Here is a 19,183-nt window from a genome sequence, read left to right as displayed (position 1 = left end):
AGGAGGGACAGGCTGGAAACTGGAAGAACACAGCAAGCCAGGCAGCATCAGGAGGGACAGGCAGGAGGATGGAAGAACACGACAAGCCAGGCAGCATCAGGAGGTGAGCCCTGAAGAAGGATTACACCCGAATTGTTGACTTCTCCACCTCCTGACGGTGCCTGGCTTGCTGTGTTCTTCCAGCCTCCTGCCTGTCTACTTTGGATGTCAGTGCCTGCAGTATTTCTGTCTCTCACTGCAAACAATCAAGCAGACTTTTCTCAGGCAGCTTGAGAGGGAATCTATTTTGAATTAAATCTGACTTAAGGGCCAGTGCTACACATTATAGGAGTTGTGATTGATCTACCAGTAAAGAGAATGAGAAGGAATTGATAACTATTCTTATCCTGTAACCCTGCCACTCTTTCTCATTCCAAATATCTAAATGTGCCTATCGTGTAATTCCGTAGAGGTGATTGCTCGACAGTGATCTTCTTAATTAGCAATGCCAGCTCCCCATACATGAAACTGCTTACACGCAGCGAAAACCAGGATTGACAGGGAGGGAGAAACCAGGTAGGGATGTGTGGATACACTGATGTGACTCTTAACAATGCAGGAAAACCCTTTGAATGAAGCCATGAGTACTTCTACCCTGCAAAATGGTGAATCCATCAAGTTAAAAAGATAAAAATCCTCGGAGCAATGGGACACAATATGAAAAGTCTGTGGTTTGAAGATATTAATAACTGAGAAGTGAATAAACATGGCTTAAGGGTAATCTCAGGTTTATGAAGATCATAAAGCCACATTCCAGTCGAGTTAATTTAAGTTTTCTGTTTCATACAATGGAAAGCTTTGTGATTTAATCAAAGGTCCAGCAGTCATGTGATAGTCCACTTCTTCAGCATTATATTCTTTCAGACTCTGATGATTTCACCTCAGTCACAAAGAAGTAAATGGGTTGGATTTAATAGACCTGACCAAAGTGGGCAGCATAACTACATTGGCAGTCAGTGGGGAATCTGGGACAGCAACATTTTAAAAAAAAAAGTCCATTGGATGTGAGTGTTGTTGACAAAGGGCCAATGTTTATTGCCCATCTCTACGGCTGCTTGAGCAGGTGGTAGTGAGCTTCAGCCCTGAATCACTACAGTCCATTTGATATAATTATGCCCTCTGTCCTACTAGAATTTTGATCCAATGACAGTTTTGTTCTAAGTCAGGATGGAGTGTGAACCGGAGAGAAACCTGATGTTTCTGGAACCCTTGTCCTTCTGGCGACTGAAGGCAGCGAACACATGACACTAGGTTATGGTCCAACAAGTTGATTTGAAATCACAACCTTTCGGAGCACTGCCCCTTCGTCAGGTGAAGTCTTCGATGGGCCTAATGGCTTCCTTCCATGTTGTAAATTTCTATGATTCCCACATAAGAAGAATGAGTAAAGAATATCTGAGAAACCATTCTGAAATGTTTCGATAACTGTGCTGGTCAAAGTTGGGGGTTCTGCATTGGGTTGGTCCTATCTCAGTGAAATGAATGATCCCTGTCAGGCAGATCGCAATAAATCCGATTAATTTGTCGGGAGTTCAATCAAACACTCACTTCAGATGCTCGACCGAAATCCCTTGCCTTTCCCAGGGCCATAATATGCGGGAGGTGATATCAGAAGCTGTGTTACACTTTCTTCAGAAGTTGATCCGCTGTTAAAAGCCTTTGGCATTTTCTGACCGAACTTAACTCATCACGTTATGATTGTATCTTCAAAATGTAAAATGCACGCTGCGAGCCTAAAAATCATCCACCCGGGATAAGGAGAAAAGTTGCCTAAGGCATTCTTGGATTAGATCAGTGCACACTACTCCTCCCTGGACTTGCTTGTTTTCTCCTCTTCAGTGCACTGATTCTAACTGTTTGCAGTCTTTGTCAATTATTACATAAGTAATTAGATTGTTAAAATTGGGTATTTTGGAATTGAGTATTTAGAGTACTTATAAAGGGAGACTGCTCAGCCTTGAAGGTCTGCATTGCTCATAACGGGCTTTGTATGTAAACTTCGATTTGGCTACACAGGAGGTGGCTCATCATTAAAAACAAAACAAAGTCATTAGGAGAAAGTGAGGACTGCAGATGCTGTAGATCAGAGTCGACGGGTGTGGTACTGGGAAAGCACAGCAGGTCAGGCAGCATCCGAGGAGCAGGGGAGTTGACATTTCAGGCATAAGCCCTTCATCAGGAATGAGGCTTGTGGACCAAGGGGGCTGAGAGATAAATGGGAGGGGGGTTGGGGCTGGGATGAAGTGACTGGGAACATGATTGGTAGATGAGCATGAGGGTGAAACTGATAGGTCAGAGAGGAGGTGGAGCAGATAGATGGGAAGGAAGTTGGACAGATAGGGACTGGGATAAGATGGGGGAGGGGAAATGGGGAAATTGGTGAAATCCATATTGATTCCGTGTGGTTGCAGGGTCCCAAGGCAGAAGACGTGGCAATCTTCCTCCAGGGGTCAGGTCGTTAGGGTTTGGGTCCATGACCTGCATGTACTTGGTCTGCCCACACCGCTCCCCTTACCACCATCCAAGACCTCAAAGGATCCTTCCACATCCACCAGCAATTTACCTGTACTTCTACACATGTCAGCTACTGCATCCGTTCCACCCGATGTGGTCTCCTCGACATTGGGGAGACAGGACACCAACTTGCAGATCGTTTCAGAGAGAAACTCTGGGACACCCTCCCCAACCAACCCCACCACCCTGTGGCTGAACACCTTGACTCCCCCTCCAACTCCCCCCAAGGCCATGCAGGTCCAGAGCCTCCTCCATCGCCAAACCGTAACCACCTGACGCCTAAAGGAAGAATGCCTCATCTTCCACCTTGGGACCCTGCAACCACATGGGATCAATGTGGATTTCACCCTATTTCCCCTCCCCCTATCTTATCCCAGTCCCAACCCTCCAACTCGGCACTGCCCTCTGCCTGTTGTTCCAGCCCTGATATCCTTATGGCCACGTCTCTATTTGGACCTGCCAGTTTCCATCTATGTAATAAGCTCATTTACCTTGTTCCGTACACCACATGCATTTAAATGCAACACCCTCAGTTCGGTGTTGACTGCCCCCCTTCTCGTAGTTGTTCCCTTATCTGCTATGCCTGAAGTTAGATTCCTGAGCCTATCTAAATTCTGCCCTATTATTTTCCTGGAAACTTTAATAACCTCTGCTGAGCCCACCTCTCTTTAACCTTTCCCATAATTCTCCATGCAGCTGAACCCACCACCCTCCCCACCCCCTCTCCCCACAATACACACACTATTTAAAGTCCTACCCACAGCGCTCGTTATGCAATTTGCCAAAACTCTGGTCCTAGCAAGGTTCAGCTGGAGCCGAGCCCATTGGAACAGCTCCCTCCTTCCTCAGTACTGGTGTCAATGTCCCATGAATTCAAATCCATTTCTCCCATACCAATCTTTGAGTCACAGATTTGCCTCTTTAATCTTGTTGACCCTGTGCTCACGGTTCAGGTAGTATTCCAAAAATTATTGTCTTTTCTGGTTCTGTTTTTTTTATTTACCCTGAGCTACTCATATTCCCTCAGCAGAACTTTTTTCCTCTTTCTATATATATCATTGGTACCTATGTGCACCGTGACAACTGGACCTTTCCCCTCCCACTTCCCGTTCCTCTGCAGCCCAGATGTGATATCCTGAACCCGGGCACCAGGCGGGCAACACAGCACTCTCAATCTTTGCCACAGAGAACAGTGTCTATTCCCCTGACTAACTGTCCCCAATTACAACTGCCTTTCTCTTTGCTCTCCATCTTGAATAGCTCCTGTACCACAGTGCTATGGTCAGTTTGCTCATCTTCCCTCCAGCCCCCACTCTCGTCCACCCAGGGAGCAAGAATCTCAAACCTGTTAGACAAGCTCAAGGGCTGAGATCCCTTCAGCACTACCCCCTGGATCCCTCTATCTGCCTCACTCGTAGTCACACCCTCCTGTCTCTGACCATGATCAAATTTGGGGTAGTTAATCTAAAGGGTGTGACTGCCTCCTCAAGCACAATGTCCGGGGAACTCTCTCCCTCCTTGATGTGTTGCAGTGTTCAAAGTTCAGACTCCAGCTCAACAGCTCTGGGCAGAAGTTCCTCAGGCAGCCAACACTCGCTCCAGATGTGGTCACTATGAACCACAATGGGGTCCACCAATTCCCACATCATGCAGTTATAATACATTGCTTGGCCCAACATCTCTATTTATTTATTTAGCTTTTAATTTGATTTTTTTTTTAAATCATACCTTTTTCCCCAGTTTGTAGCCTGTAAGTATTTCCCCCATTTAACTTCAATACCTCCCTATTTCTCCCTTTTTTTTTAGCTTTGACAAAGGGTCATTTCGACTCGAAATGTCAGCTCTTTTCTCTCCTTACAGGTGCTGCCAGACCTGCTGAGATTTTCCAGCATTTTCTATTTTGGTGAAAGTAATCTTGAATGGATAGTCAAATTAGTAGCTACCACTAACAAATGAACTCACCATTTATCCGTGATGTCAGTCTTTTGTGTTGGACCCCTGCTCCTTTTATCCCATTTAAATAAGAAACCTTACAAACTATGAGCCAAAAAAGCACTTCCACCCCTCTGCAACAAATTCCCATACTGCCGCCACATTCCCCAAGCTATATACTCACTTAGACTGTGTCTCACTCCCAATGTGCTCTCTCCTTCCTCACCATCCAAAATTGAGTGATCATGTGCTTTTAACAGGGCCTGTCGTAAATAGAGTGGAGGTGAGCTGAGATGACTCACACTTGTTAAGTTTCAGTAGCAATTAAAACCGAGAGAATTACGGATGCTGTTAATCCGAAACAAAAACAGAAGTTGCTGGAAAAGCTCAGCAGGTCTGGCAGCATCTGTGAAGAGAAATCAGAGTTAACGTTTCGGGTCCAGTGACCCTTCCTCAGAACTCCACAGATGCTGCCAGACCTGCTGAGCATTTTCAACACCTTCCGTTTTTGTTTCTGATTCACAGCATCCACGGTTCTTTTGGTTTCAAAAGTAACTAATACCTGTGAAGGCTTTTCTCACGCTTCAGGTGATAACTGTCTGTCAGTCAGCTGAGTCAGCTATCTTAACAAAGTTTTCACTCGACAACTGGATTTTTCCCCAATACCCCAAATTCAATTTAACTCGAGAAACTATATCTAACGCCTTCTTCAGTTTGCTCCTATTCTCTGGTTGAAGACATTTCTGCTCCTTTTAGTTCTGAGATCGTGGAGCTTTCCTTCCCTGTCTGGACTTTCTCCCTCCCAATCTGCAAAATTTTTAATTTCCTGTATATATCCAAGTTCCTTTTGAAGGTTACTGAAGTAAATCCACAGACGCCAGTATCCCATTACTAAGCCGTCCTTTATTTACACGTGCACAGTACAGAGGACACGGGCGGGGAGTATTTCATTTGGTTAATTGAATTCCGGGTAATCGAATGCTGGATAACACAGTTTAGCCAAGCATCGGACCTTGCAATCTTGCTGGATAGTCTGATATTCAGATAATCAAATACAGGATAATCGAAAGTTCCTCTGAACATGGACTCTGACCAGCTAGCTGTAAGCCAGAGTGAGGAGAATTCCTGAGACTCCTGTTTATTTTTTAAAATTTGTTTTTATTACCCCCACACTACCGCCTAGCTGCAGTAGTGCTTATTTTCCCCCCAGCACCCATGGTGTGTGTATGCAGGTGTGAGACGCAGAGAAAGACACAAGGTGCACAAATCTTTATTCAAATTTACACCACCAGGAAGAAAGGAAACACCCGAGTGGCCAATGACAAGTAGTGCCCTTCACATCAAAGGGCAATGCTGTGTGATCAAACAGCGAAGGGGAGGAGACTCCTGTTTATATCTGTCAGCTAGGGCTCCCTGATTGGGCCAGGTTAATAACCCCAAATCTGGGAACTCATACTCAATGTGATCTACCTGGCCACCTTGTTTGATCACTACAGTTATCATTGAATCTGTTTACACCCACCTTCTCAGGCACGCACTCCAGACCTCCCTGTGCAACAAAGAATGTTAGCTTCCACTTGCCAATTTCAGCAGTCAACTCTGCACCACTGACACACACTGGCCGCACTGAGTACCATCCACAGGAAGCACCACAGGGGCAAAGATGGCAGAGTAGTAATGTCGGAGTGGATAAAGAGAGAAGCTGGAAAAAGCACATCAGGTCAAGCAGCATCAGAGGAAAAGGGGAGTCGATGTTTCAGATCAGAACATTTCATCGCTCTCCTGCTCCTATGATCTGCTGTGCTTTTTCCAGCTCCACGTTTTATCCATTCTGATTCTCCAGCATCTGCAGGTCTCACTATCTCCAGAGTAGAAATGTCACTGAGCTAGTTATGCAGTGGCCCTGGCTAATGCTTGTGAGTAGGAGTCCAAAATCCCACAACGACAGCTGGTGAAGTCTCAATTCAGTTCATAAAATCTGGAATTGTAAACTTGTGGATAGAGTGGACAGCCAAGGTCTCTTGCCCAGGGTGGGGAGTCCAAAACCAGAGGGCATCAGTTTAAGCTGAGGAGGGAAAGGCTTTAAAAAGGACCTTTGGGGCAACCTTTTCACTCATTGAGTTGCCAGAGGAAGTGATGGAAGCTGATACAGTTCCTTTAAGCTGATACAACATTTAAAATGTCTCCAGGTGGGTTAATTAAAAGGAAGGGTTTAGAGGGATACGGGCCAAATGCTGGCAGACAGGAATAGATCAGCTTAAAATAGCTGGTCAGCGTGGATGAGTTGGACTGTAGTATGTAAGTCTATGACTCTTGTAGCTCTAGTCCCGTTAATGGTGACCATGAACCTATTATCAATTGTTGTAAACATTGCTTGTTGGGGTAATTGCACACAGTTTAAGGGATGTACCACCCTAAACTACTATTTCACCATATTTGGACTTCATCTATTAAATATGTACTGCTTCTACAGAATGCCTCTAACCAGTAGAATGCTTTTAGTTGTCTCTCATAAAATGAAGCCACTCTGTTTATCTTCACAGAAGAACTTCTGAAAACCAATATTGCTCACTGGTGGTCCCCGGATGGAGCCAGGTTGGCCTATGCTACAATTAATGACACAAAGGTCCACACAATGGAAATCCCGATGTATCTTAGCTCCTTGTATCCCACTGGGAAGACATATCCTTATCCAAAGGTAACTATTAAAGGGGAAAGCAGCTTACTGACAATGATGCAGGCAGGTTTTTCATGTTTATTCAAAGTAAAATATTTGGATCAAACTGAAGATTAACCACACACAAAATGCACTGGGCCTGCCTCTTCTTGAGCTGTTAGGAGTTTTGGGAAACTTTCTTTCAGAAATGTGGCTATTTATCATAACGTAAATGCTTTTATGAAAACACTGTTGTTCCAGGGTGGGGAGTCCAAAACCAGAGGGCATCAGTTTAAGCTGAGGAGGGAAAGGCTTTAAAAAGGACCTCACTGTTCTTCCCCTCTAGCAGGTTATAGTTTCCCACTGAAATGTTTACTATTATTCTTCTACATTGTTGTATGATGATATAGGTGTCCATGTTATTTTTCTAAGTCATATTCTCAGACCCTTATTAACTTGGTTCTGGATGTAGGTTTGCTCGCTGAGCTGGAAGGTTCATTTTCAAATGTTTTGTCACCATACTCAGTAACATCATCAGTGAGCCTCCAGGAGAAGCACTGCTGATGATTCCTGCTTTCTATTTATATGTTTGGGTTTCTTTGGGCTGGCGATGTCATTTCCTATGGTGATATAATTTCCTGTTCTTTTTCTCAGGGGTGATAAATCGGGTCCAAGTCAATGTGTTTGTTGATAGAGTTCCGGTTGGAATGCCATGCTTCTAGGAATTCTCACGCATGTCTTTGTTTGGCTTGTCCTAAGATGGATGTGTTGTCCCAGTCAAAGTGGTGTCCTTCCTCAACTGTATGTAAAGATACAAGTGAGAGAGGGTCATGTTTTGTGGCTAGTTGATGTTCATATATCCTGGTGGCTAGTTTTCTGCCTGTTTGTCCAATGTAGTGTTTGTTACAGCCCTTGCACGGTATCATACCCATAGTCTCACTTCCTGGAACACCAATTTACAGATTGGCTAAGAAGCTATGCCACAGACTAAAACACTTAGTAGAAGACTTAGGCCACTCCATCCACTCCACCCAAGAATTCCTGAAGACCATCAAAGACACTAAGAAGAGGATGAAATAATGGTCTCCTTTGATGATTAGATTAGATTATATTCCCTACAGTGTGGAAACAGGCCCTTCCACCGAACAAGTCTACACTGACCCTCCGAAGAGTAACCCACCCAAACCTGTTTCCCTCTGACTAATGCACCTAACACTATGGGCAATTTAGCATGGCCAATTCACCTGACCTGCACATCTTTGGATTGTGGGAGGAAACCCATGCAGACCAGGGGAGAATGTGCAAACTCCACACAGACAGGCATCCAAGGCTGGAATCGAACCTGGGTCCCTGGCGCTGTGAGGCAGTAGTGCTAACTACTGAGACACAATGCCGTCCAATGATGTAACAGCCCTGTTCACATCAATCAACATCAACCTGGCCAAAGAAACACTGACCACACTATTAGAAGACCCGAAGACACAAACACCAAACACCACCCATTTCATCGGCAAAGTCAGTATCGTCAAGCTAGTGGACCTATGCCTTACCACACACTTCATCTTCAATAACAAAACCTACAGACAAACCAACAGAACACCCATGAGATCTCCGATATCAGGGTTTTCAGCAGAGGCAGTAATGCAGAGACTCGAACAAACAGCTCCGCCAACCATCCAACCCAAACTTTGGGTCCGCTACGTGGATTACACCTTAGTCATCACTAAACGAAACAAGTTAGAGGAAACCTTCAAGACCATCAATAATACCCTTACTGGCATAAAATTTACTAAAGAGGAGGAAAACAACAACAAACTGCCATTCCTAGATGTCACAGTCAAGCGAACAGCCAATGGGGAACTTCAAACCAGCGTAGACAGGAAAACAACACATACGGACCAAATATTGAACTACAGAAGCAATCATCCCAACATCCACAAACGAAGCTGCATCAGAACATTATTCCAATGAGCCAACACACAATGTAGCACAGAGGAACTATGCAGAGCAGAGGAAAATCACCTATACCGTGTATTCAAAAAGAATGGGTACCCAATGACACTGTCCACTGATTTCTCAGCAGCAAACCCAAACAAGCAGACAAAATGCGTCCAGAAACCCTAGCCACACTCCCCTATATCAAAGACATGTCAGAAATGACTGCCAGACTACTCAGACCCCTTGGCATCATGGTAGCCCACAAACCCACCAATACACTAAAACAGCAGCTAATGAACTTGAAAGACCCTATTACAGACAACAAGCAAAACTAATGTCATTTACAAAATACCGTGCAAGGACTGTAACAAACACTACATTGGACAACAGGCAGAAAACTAGCCACCAGGATACATGAACATCAACTAGTCACAAAACAACATGACCCTCTCTTAGTAGTATCCTTGTATACAGATGAGGAAGGACACCACCTCAACTGGGACAACACATTCATCCTAAGAAAAGCCAAACAGAGACATACACAAGAATTCTTAGAGTTCCAGCTGGAATGCTATGCTTCTATCAACAAACACATTGATTAGATTAGATTCCCTAGAGTGTGGATACAGGCCATTCAGCTCAACCAGTCTACACTAATCCTCCAAAGAGTAACCCACCTGGACCCATTTCCCTCTGACTAATGCACTTAACACTATGATTAGTATAACGATAAGACTATGCGCAATTTAGCATGGCCAATTCACCTGACCTGCATATCTTTGGACTGTGGGAGGAAACCCACACAGACACTGGGAGAATGTGCAAACTCCACACAGTCTCCCGAAGCTGGAATTGAACCTGGCAGCCTGGTGCTGTGAGGCAGCAGTGCTAACCACTGAGCCACCATGCCACCCAGTGACTTGGACCTGATTTATCACCCCCTGAGAAAAAGAACAGGAAATTACATCACCATAGGAAATGACATCACCAACCCAAAGAAACCCAAACATATAAATAGAAAGCAGGAATCATCAGCAGTGCTTTGTCTGGAGGCTCACTAAAGATGTTACCTAGAATGGAGATGAAATGTCTGAAAATGAACCTTCCAGCTCGGCAAGCAAACCTACATCCAAAATCTCAACCTGAGCTACAAAGTTTCTCAAAATTCCCTATTAACTTGGTTCTTAACACATTGATATTCTTCACTGTCATCATCTGGACTAATCATATATCATTGCTGTCATGTCTATTATATTATATGATGATCACTATTGCCCAGATATTCACCTCATTTTACTTCTCTTATCTTCTCACTTAGAACATAGAACATAGACCAGTACAGCACAGTATAGGCCCTTCGGCCCACGGTGTTGTGCTGAGCATTTACCTTAATCTAAGATCAAGCTAACCTACACATCCCTTAATTTACTGCCATGCATGTGCTTGTCCAGCAGTTGCTTAAATGTCCCTAATGTCTCTGACTCTACTACCATAGCTGACAGTGCATTACTTCCACCCACCACACTCTGTGTAAAAAACCTATGTCTGTCATCTCCCATATACCTTCTTCCAATCACCTTAAAATTATGACCTCTCATGACAGCCATTTCTGCCCTGGGAAAAGGCTCTGGCTATCTACTTTATCCATGCCTCTCATTACCTTGTACACCTCTATCAAGTCACCTCTCTTCATTCGTGTCTCCAGTGTGAAAAGCCTCAGCTCAGTAAACCTCTCTTCATAAGACGAGCCCTCCAATCCAGCCAGCATCCTGGTATATCTCCTCTGCACTCTCTCTAAAGCATCTACATCGTCCTATAATGAGGCGACCAGAACTGGACACAATATTCCAAGTGTGGTCTAACCAGGGTTTTAAAGCACTGCAGCAAAACCCCGCAGCTCTTAAGCACAATCCCCCTGTAAATGAAAGCCAAAACACCATACGCCTTCTTAACAACCTTATCAACTTGGGAGACAACTTTGAGGGGTCTATTTACGTGGACCCTAAGATCCCGCTGTTCTTCCACACTGCCAAGAATCCTGTCTTTAAACCTGTATTCAGCATTCAAATTTGACTTTCCAAAAAAATCGCTTCACATTTATTCAGGTTGAACTCCATCTGCCACTTTACAGCCCAGCTCTGCATCCTGTCAATGTCTTGCTGTAGCCTGCAACAGCCCTCGATGCTATTTACAACACCACCAACCTTTGTGTCATCGGCAAATGTACTAACCCACCCTTCCACTTCTTCATCCAAGACATTTATAAAAATTACAAAGAGCAGAGGCCCAAGAAAAGATCCCTGCAGGACACCACTGGTCACTGACCTCCAGACAGAATGCTTTCCATCCACGACCACTCCGCTGTCTTCTTTTGACCAACTAATTCTGTATCCAGACAGCCAAATGTCCCTGTATCCCAGACCTAACTTGCTAAGTGAGCCTACTGTAAGGAACCTTACCAAATACCTTACTGAAATCCATTTCCACCACATCCATTACTCAACCTTCATTAACTTGTCTCATTACATTCTCAAAGAACACAATAAGATTTGTGAAGCATGACCTGTCCCTTATGAAGCCATGCTGACTATCTTTAATCAAACTATGCCTTTCCAAATAGTCATAAATCCTACCTCTCAGAATCCTTTCCAGTACCTTGCTTACCACAGATGTGAGACTGACTGGTCTGTAATTCCCAGGGATTTCCCTATTCCCTTTTTTTAGATTAGATTACATTAGATTAGATTACATTACAGTGTGGAAACAGGCCCTTCGGCCCAACAAGTCCACACCGACCCGCCGAAGCGCAACCCACCCATATCCCTACATTTGCCCCTTAGCTAACACTACGGGCAATTTAGCATGGCCAATTCACCTGACCTGCACATCTTTGGACTGTGGGAAGAAACCGGAGCACCCGGAGGAAACCCACGCAGACACGGGGAGAATGTGCAAACACCACAGTCAGTCGCCTGAGGCGGGAATTGAAACCGGGTCTCTGGGGCTGTGAGGCAGCAGTGCTAACCACTGTGCCACCGTGCCGCCTTTCTTGAACAGAAGAACAACATTCGCCTCCCTCCAATCATTCAATACTACTACCGTGGAGAGTGAGGATGCAAAGATCATCACCAAAGGTGCAGCAATCTCAATCCTCGCTTCCTGTAATAACCATGGATATATCTGGATCAGTGGTGCTGGAAGAGCACAGCAGTTCAGGCAGCATCCAAGGAGCTTCGAAATCGACGTTTCAAGCAAAAGCCCTTCATCAGAAATAAAGGCAGTGAGCCTGAAGCGTGGAGAGATAAGCTAGAGGAGGGTGGGGTGGGGAGAAAGTAGCATAGAGTACAATGGGTGAGTGGGGGAGGGGATGAAGGTGATAGGTCAGGGAGGAGAGGGTGGAAGTGGATAGGTGGAAAAGGAGATAGGCAGGTAGGACAAGTCCGGACAAGTCATGGGGACAGTGCTGAGCGGTGAAGGAGGCCCAGGACCTCCATGTCCTTGGCAGAGTGGGAGGGGGAGTTGAAATGTTGGGCCATTGGTCTGGCCCTGGGGAGTTACCTATCTTGATGTTTCCCAGAATTTCCAGCACAACCACTTACTTAACATCAATCTATTCAAGCCTATTAACCTGGTCTACAGTGGACTCACTATCAACTCTAGTGAATACTGAAGCAGAAAACTCACTTAGGGCCTCACCTACCTCTTCAAACTCCAGGGACAAGCTTCTTCCGCTATCCCCAAATGGCCCTACCCTTTCTCTGATCATTCTCTTATACCTCACGTATGTGTGGAATGCCTTCGGGTTTACCCTAATCCTTCCTGCCCAGGCTTTTTCATGCCCCCTCCTAGCTCTCCTCAGTCCATTTTTGTGTTCTTTCCTAGCTACCCTGTAATCCTCTAAAGCTGTGCCAGGTCCTTGCTTCCTCAACCTTAAGTATGCTTCCTTCTTCCTTTCGATGAGAAGCTCCTCTGCTCTTGTCATCTAGGCTCCTTCACCTTGCCATTCCTTGTCTGTCTCAGTGTTATTCAACATTTGCGACAAGTCCTCCTTAAACAGCTTCCATATTTCTATTGTACATTTCCCATTGAACAATTGTTCCCAATTTATACTCCACAGTCTAATAGCAGTATAATTTCCCCCTCCCCCAATTAAATACCTTGCTATTAGATTACTTACAGTGTGGAAACAGGCCCTTCAGCCCAACAAGTCCACACCGACCCGCCGAAGCGTATACCACCCAGACCCATACTCCTACGTTTACCCCTTCACCTAACACTACGGGCAATTTAGCATGGCCAATTCACCTAACCTGCACATTTTTGGATTGTGGGAGGAAACCAGAGCACCCGTAGGAACCCACGCAGCCACGAGGAGAATGTGCAAACTCCACACAGAGTTTGCTATGCTATCCCTCTCCATGGTGGATGGTCAAGATGAGGCAGTTGTGGTCACTGTCACCAAAATGCTCTCTCATCGAGAGATCTGACACCTGTCCTGGCTCATTGCCAAGCACCAAATGCAATATGGCATCCCCTGACATATTGAGTCAGGAATACTTCCTGGACACACCTGACAAAATCGGCTCCATCCAGACTATGTGTACTAAGGAGGTTCCAGTCAATATTGGGGACATTGAAGTCACCCATAAGAACAATACCTCTGTCACTTTCTCACCACACCCCCCCCCCCCCCCCCCCCCCCCACCCCCACCCTTAACAGAGATGTGGTGGCTTAGAGGTAATAATCAAGAGCTCTAGGCTAATATCTCGGTAGCATGGGTTCAAATCCCACTGTGGCAGATGGTGCAAATTGAATAAAAAACTAGCCTTCAGCAAGGCATTTGATAAGGTTTCCCATGGTAGGCTCATTTATAAAAGCAGGAAGTATGGGATACAGGGAGATTTGGCTATCTGGGTTCAGAATTGGCTGGCTGACAGAAGGCAGAGAGTGGTTGTAGATGGAAAGTATTCTGCCTGGAGGTCAGTGTTGAGTGGGGTCCCGCAGGGCTCTATTCATGGGCCTCTGCTTTTTGTAGTTTTTATAAATGACTTGGATGAGGAGGTTGAGGGGTTGGTTAGTAAATTTGCAGATGACACAAAGTTTAGAGGTGCCATTGATAGTATCAAGGGCTATTGCAGGCTGCAGTGTGACATTGACAGGATGCAGAACTGGGCTGAGAAGTGGCAGATGGAGTTCAACCTGGATAAATGTGAAGTGATGCATTTTGAAAGGTCGAACTCGAATGCTGAATATAGGATTAAAGACAGGATTCTTGGCAGTGTGGAGGAACAGAGCGATCTGGGTGTGCAAGTACACAGATCCCTCAAAGTTGCCACCCAAGTGGATAGTGTTGTTAAGAAAGCATCTGGTGTTTTGGCTTTCATTAATGGGCGATCGAGTTTAACAGCCGTGAAGTTTTGCTGCAGCTCTACAAGTTCCTGGTGAGACCACGCTTGGAATATTGTGTCCAGTTCTGGTCGCCCTACAATAGGAAAGATACAGAGGCTTTGGAGAGGGTGCAAAGAAGGTTTACCAGGATGCTGCCTGGACTGGAGGGCTTGCCTTATGAAGAAAGGTTGAATAAGCTCTGACTTTTCTCTCTGGAGAGAAGGCGGAAGAGAGGAGACCTGATTGAGCTATGCACGATGATGAGGAATAGATAGAGTCAATAGCCAGAGACTTTTCCCCACGGCAGGATTGACTGGTATGAGGGGTCATAGTTTGAAGATATTAGGAGAAAGGTATAGAGGAGATGTCAGAGATATGTTCTTTCCACAGAGAGTTGTAAATGCATGGAATGCATTGCCAGCTGTGGTGGTGGAAGCAGAATCATTAGGGACATTTAAGCAACTTCTGGACATACACATGGATAGCAGTGAATTGAGGGGTGCATAGATTAAGTTATTATATTTTACATTCAGAATAATCCTCGGCACAACATCATGGACCTAAGGGCCTGTTCTGTGCTGTACTTTTCTATGTTCCATGTAGCCTCATTCTTGCTGTTCGGCAAAAGCGAGGACTGCAGATGCAGCAGATTAGAGTCAAGAGTGTGGTGCTGGAAAAGCACAACCAGTCAGGCAGCATCCAAGGAGCAGGAAAATCGACGTTTCGGGCAAAAGTCCTTCATTAGGATTTCCCTGCTCCTTGGATGCTTCCTGACTGCGCTTTTCCAGCATCAAACTCTTGGTTCTTTCTTGCTGTTGTTAATTTTGTTTTTAAAAATATCTATCTGGACTAATGTCCTTTCAGGAAAGGAATCTGCCATCTTTCCCTTATCTGACCTACATGTGACTCCAGCCACAGCAATGTGGCTGATTCTTTTGGACAATAACTGCTGACAGTGATGTCCACATTCCATGAACAAATATTTTTAAAAAGCTGCTGTTTAACACCTGCATTCAACTGAGGTGAAGAATTAAATAAGTTTTGGTTTAGACACATCTGACTGAAACTGTCAAAGTTCATCATCTTCATTGTAATGCTTACCCATCCTTTACTATTTAACTGCAGGCTGGCCAAGAAAATCCGACAATCTCACTATTTGTGGTGAACTTGAATGGACCAACTCATACTCGCGAGATGATCCCTCCCGAAGACACCAGAATGAAGTAAAACTCTCTCAACTACTTCTTTTCTTACAGCATGCATCAGTTTTCATTTACTGTGTTTGAAAAAGAACTTCCTCAAATTTCAAATTCTGACACGACATATCGGGATGAAGCCTAAGGTAAAGGAAGTGTTAGATTCAGGGTAACTGTAGGAGCACTCTTGTGTTTGAGTCAGGTTTAGGTTCACAGACATTTGGGCCCGAGTTTTAAATAGGAACTTAAGGAATAAGAGAAAAGGCAATCCATTCATCCTATGAGCCTGCTCCATCTTTTAAATTGATTATGGCTAATCATCAACCACTTTGCCATTTTTATCCATTAGCCCATATCCTTTAATATCAATTGCATCTAGTAATCTATTGATTTGACTTGAAAATTGTCAATAGTTCAGTCTTCTGGTGTGCAGAATTCCAAAGATTCAGCACCCTCTAAATAGCCTACCCCATATTCTGAGTCTGTGTCTTCTGGTTCTAGACCTACCAGTGGAAAGGTTATATGTGTTAATATTCAGGGCCTTGTACTTTACAGATAGAAGGAGCATACATACTAATTCTGTCTATTTCAACTTGACAAAATAAGTGCCAGCCATTTTATTGTTCATTTCTGAAGGAAATGTCTTGACCAATCAAAAGTCAACTTGCCTGGTTTGAAAAGTTAAAAGGCTTGGTAGTTAACTGCCAGTCATCATTAACCGGTGCATTCTCTACCAATCAAACTTCACTTGCCAACCAATCAGCACTTCCCTCTCATGCAGCATAAATGTTGTTTTCCTTTCACTTTGGCATTTCTTGTGAAGTATCCTGATTAGCACGAGATGAAAATCTTCAACAAAATGTGCCTCTTTTCAGCACTAGTCATTTGCTGGACTACCAAATGATTAGTTATATAGCAATGCTTGTTGTGCTTCTGTATAATTATTAAATTGTTCTGTGCATTTGATGAACAACAAATTGGAATTAGATTTCTGGAAGGACAGATTCTTCCTCATCAGCAGGTCATACTATTTACTTCTTGAAAAGGTTTTTGCCTTTCTTGCACCACATGCAGGACAAAATGTCCTGTTCTCAAGGGTTTTTAATGCACCCGAGTCCTCATGAAATTTGCTCCAAAGTCTCATGCTTTTATTTAATGCAAATTTTGCAAATTATGTCAGCATTGAAATAGTTTCATTTTGTTTTGGAAATTTTTGATAAAGAGCCATGTGAGATGTGAGACATCAGAGGGGAGGCTGATTGGCTAATAGTCACAATTGGCACCATGCATACCAATATGTTGAATGACCAATGGGGTGGGAGGGGCAGGGCAACTGAAAGCAGGAGCACATGAAAGCTCCTCTGGGAAAATGTCCAAACAGGGTTGGGAACCCCTCACCACAACCTCCAAAGAAAAGGGTTAAAGCTGTAAATTCATCCAAGTAGCGCAAACACCAAATATAAAGCCTCAAAATGTTTATTCATTCATGGGATTATGGACATGGTTGGCAGAGCCAGCATTTATTATCCATGTTGACCTACCTATGAGAAGGTGAGGAAGAGCTAACTTCTTGAGTTGCTGCAGTCTTGCTACGTTTGGGTATGCACTGCTTCAATATGAGAAGCTGCGACCACTGCTGAACATTGTGCAATCACCAGAAAACATCACTGCTTCTGACCTTATGATGGAGAGAAGGTCGTTGATGAAGCATCTGAAGATAGTTGGGCACAAGACACCACCCTGAGGAACTCCTGCAGAGATGTCCTGGCGCTGACATGACTGACCTCCATCAACCACCATCATCTTCCTGTGTTTAGGTATGACTCTGACCAGCAGAGAGTTTTCCTTGACTCCCATTGACTCCAGGCTTGTTCGGGCTCTTTGATGCTGTACTTGATGTCAGGGGCAGTTATTTTCATCTCACCTCTGGAATCCAGCTGCTTTGTCCAAGTTTGAACAAGGTTGTAATGAGGTCAGGAGCAGAATGGCCCTGGCAGATCCCTAATCAAGTATAAGTAAGCAGATTGATACTCAGCAAGTGCTGGTTGATAACATTGTTGATGACACCTTTCATCACTGATTGAACGTTGACTGATGGGGTAGTCATTGACCAGGTTAAATTTGTCCTGCTTTTCATGTACAGCCCATTTATAACTATTCATTCTGTCAGGCTGATTATTATCCACTCCTTTGTTTATCCAACAATTCTTTTGTCTTTTTGAGCTAGATTTCCACCAATCAAAGAACAAATAATAAAGAACAGTACAATGCAGGAACAGGCCATTCAGCCCTCCAAGCTTGGACTGATACATTTTGCTCTTCCTTACTAAATTCCAGGTGCTTCTTGAATGCTGCTATTGTGTCTGCTTCCACCACCTCCTCTAGCAACATGTTCCAAGCACTCACCACTCTTTGTGTGAAAAACTTGCCTCACACACTCTTTTAAGCTACCCCTTCGCGCCTTGAACCCTAATGTCACCTAGTAATTGACCCCTCCACCCTGTGAAAAGGTCTCATACATTCCACTCTATCCATGCCATTCACAATCTTATAAACTTTTACCAGGTCACCCCTCAACTTCCTGTATTCCATGAAAACAAACCCAGTCTATCCAACCTTTCTTCACAGGTAAAATACCCTCTACCAGGCAACATCCTGGTAAACCTTTTCTGTACCCTCTCCAAAGATCTACATCCTTCTGGTAGTGTGGTGACCAGAACTGTACGCAATATTCCAAGTGTGGCCGAACTAAAGTTCTATGAAGGTACAGCATAACTTGTCTATCGTTATACTCAATGCCCCTTCCAATGAAGGAAAGCATGCCATAGGCCTTTTTTTACCACCTTAACTACCTGCACTGTCACCTTCAGTGATCTGTAGACCTGTATACCCAGATCCTTCTGCATATGAATACTCCAAAAGGTTCTGCTACTCACTGTACAATTTCTGTACATGACCTTCCAAAATGCATCACCTCACATTTGTCCGGATTAAACTCCATCTGCCATTCTTCTACCCATGCCTCCAACCGATCTATATTCTGTTGTATTCTCTGACAATCTTCCTCACTATCTGCAACTCCACCAATCTTTGTATTGTCTGCAAACTTACTAATTAGACCAGCTATGTTTTCCTCCAAATCATTTATGTAGATCACAAACAGCAGAGATCCCAGCACTGATTCCTGTGGAACACCACTAGTCACAACCCTCCATTCCATTCGTTCTACTGCTACCCTCTGTCTCCTATTACTAAGCCAGTTCTGTATCCATCTTACCAGCTCACCCTGACACAATGTGACTTCACCTTTTGTACCAGTCTGCCGTGAGGGACCTTGTCAAAGGCTTTACTGAAGTTCATGTGGACAACATCAGCTGCTTTTCCCTCATCGACCATTTGTATCACCTCCCCAAAATGCTTGATCAAGTTAATGAGGCACGACCTCCCCTGTAGAAAACGTTTACTACCTCCTCCCCACACCTTATCTTCTGCATTAAAAACTTTATTCCTCATGACTAT

At 44.3% G+C, this 19,183-nt stretch overlaps 1 protein-coding gene across 6 annotated transcripts in view; it reads left to right on the top strand.

Annotated features, from left to right (window-relative positions):
- Positions 1-19,183, top strand: part of dpp6a (dipeptidyl-peptidase 6a) — a 1,472,261-nt gene that overhangs the window by 1,308,206 nt on the left and 144,872 nt on the right. For all 6 annotated transcript variants that reach the window (XM_043690726.1, XM_043690728.1, XM_043690729.1 and 3 more), the window contains exons 9-10: positions 7,029-7,183; positions 15,594-15,691. In XM_043690726.1, coding sequence (XP_043546661.1) covers positions 7,029-7,183; positions 15,594-15,691 — 253 coding nt within the window. The remainder of the gene's footprint in view (positions 1-7,028; positions 7,184-15,593; positions 15,692-19,183) is intronic.

The sequence above is a fragment of the Chiloscyllium plagiosum genome, chromosome 5 (genome assembly GCF_004010195.1).
Source record: "Chiloscyllium plagiosum isolate BGI_BamShark_2017 chromosome 5, ASM401019v2, whole genome shotgun sequence".
NCBI lineage: Eukaryota > Metazoa > Chordata > Chondrichthyes > Orectolobiformes > Hemiscylliidae > Chiloscyllium > Chiloscyllium plagiosum.
Note: the sequence above shows the minus strand (reverse complement) of the source record. Positions and strands in the feature narration are given on the sequence as shown.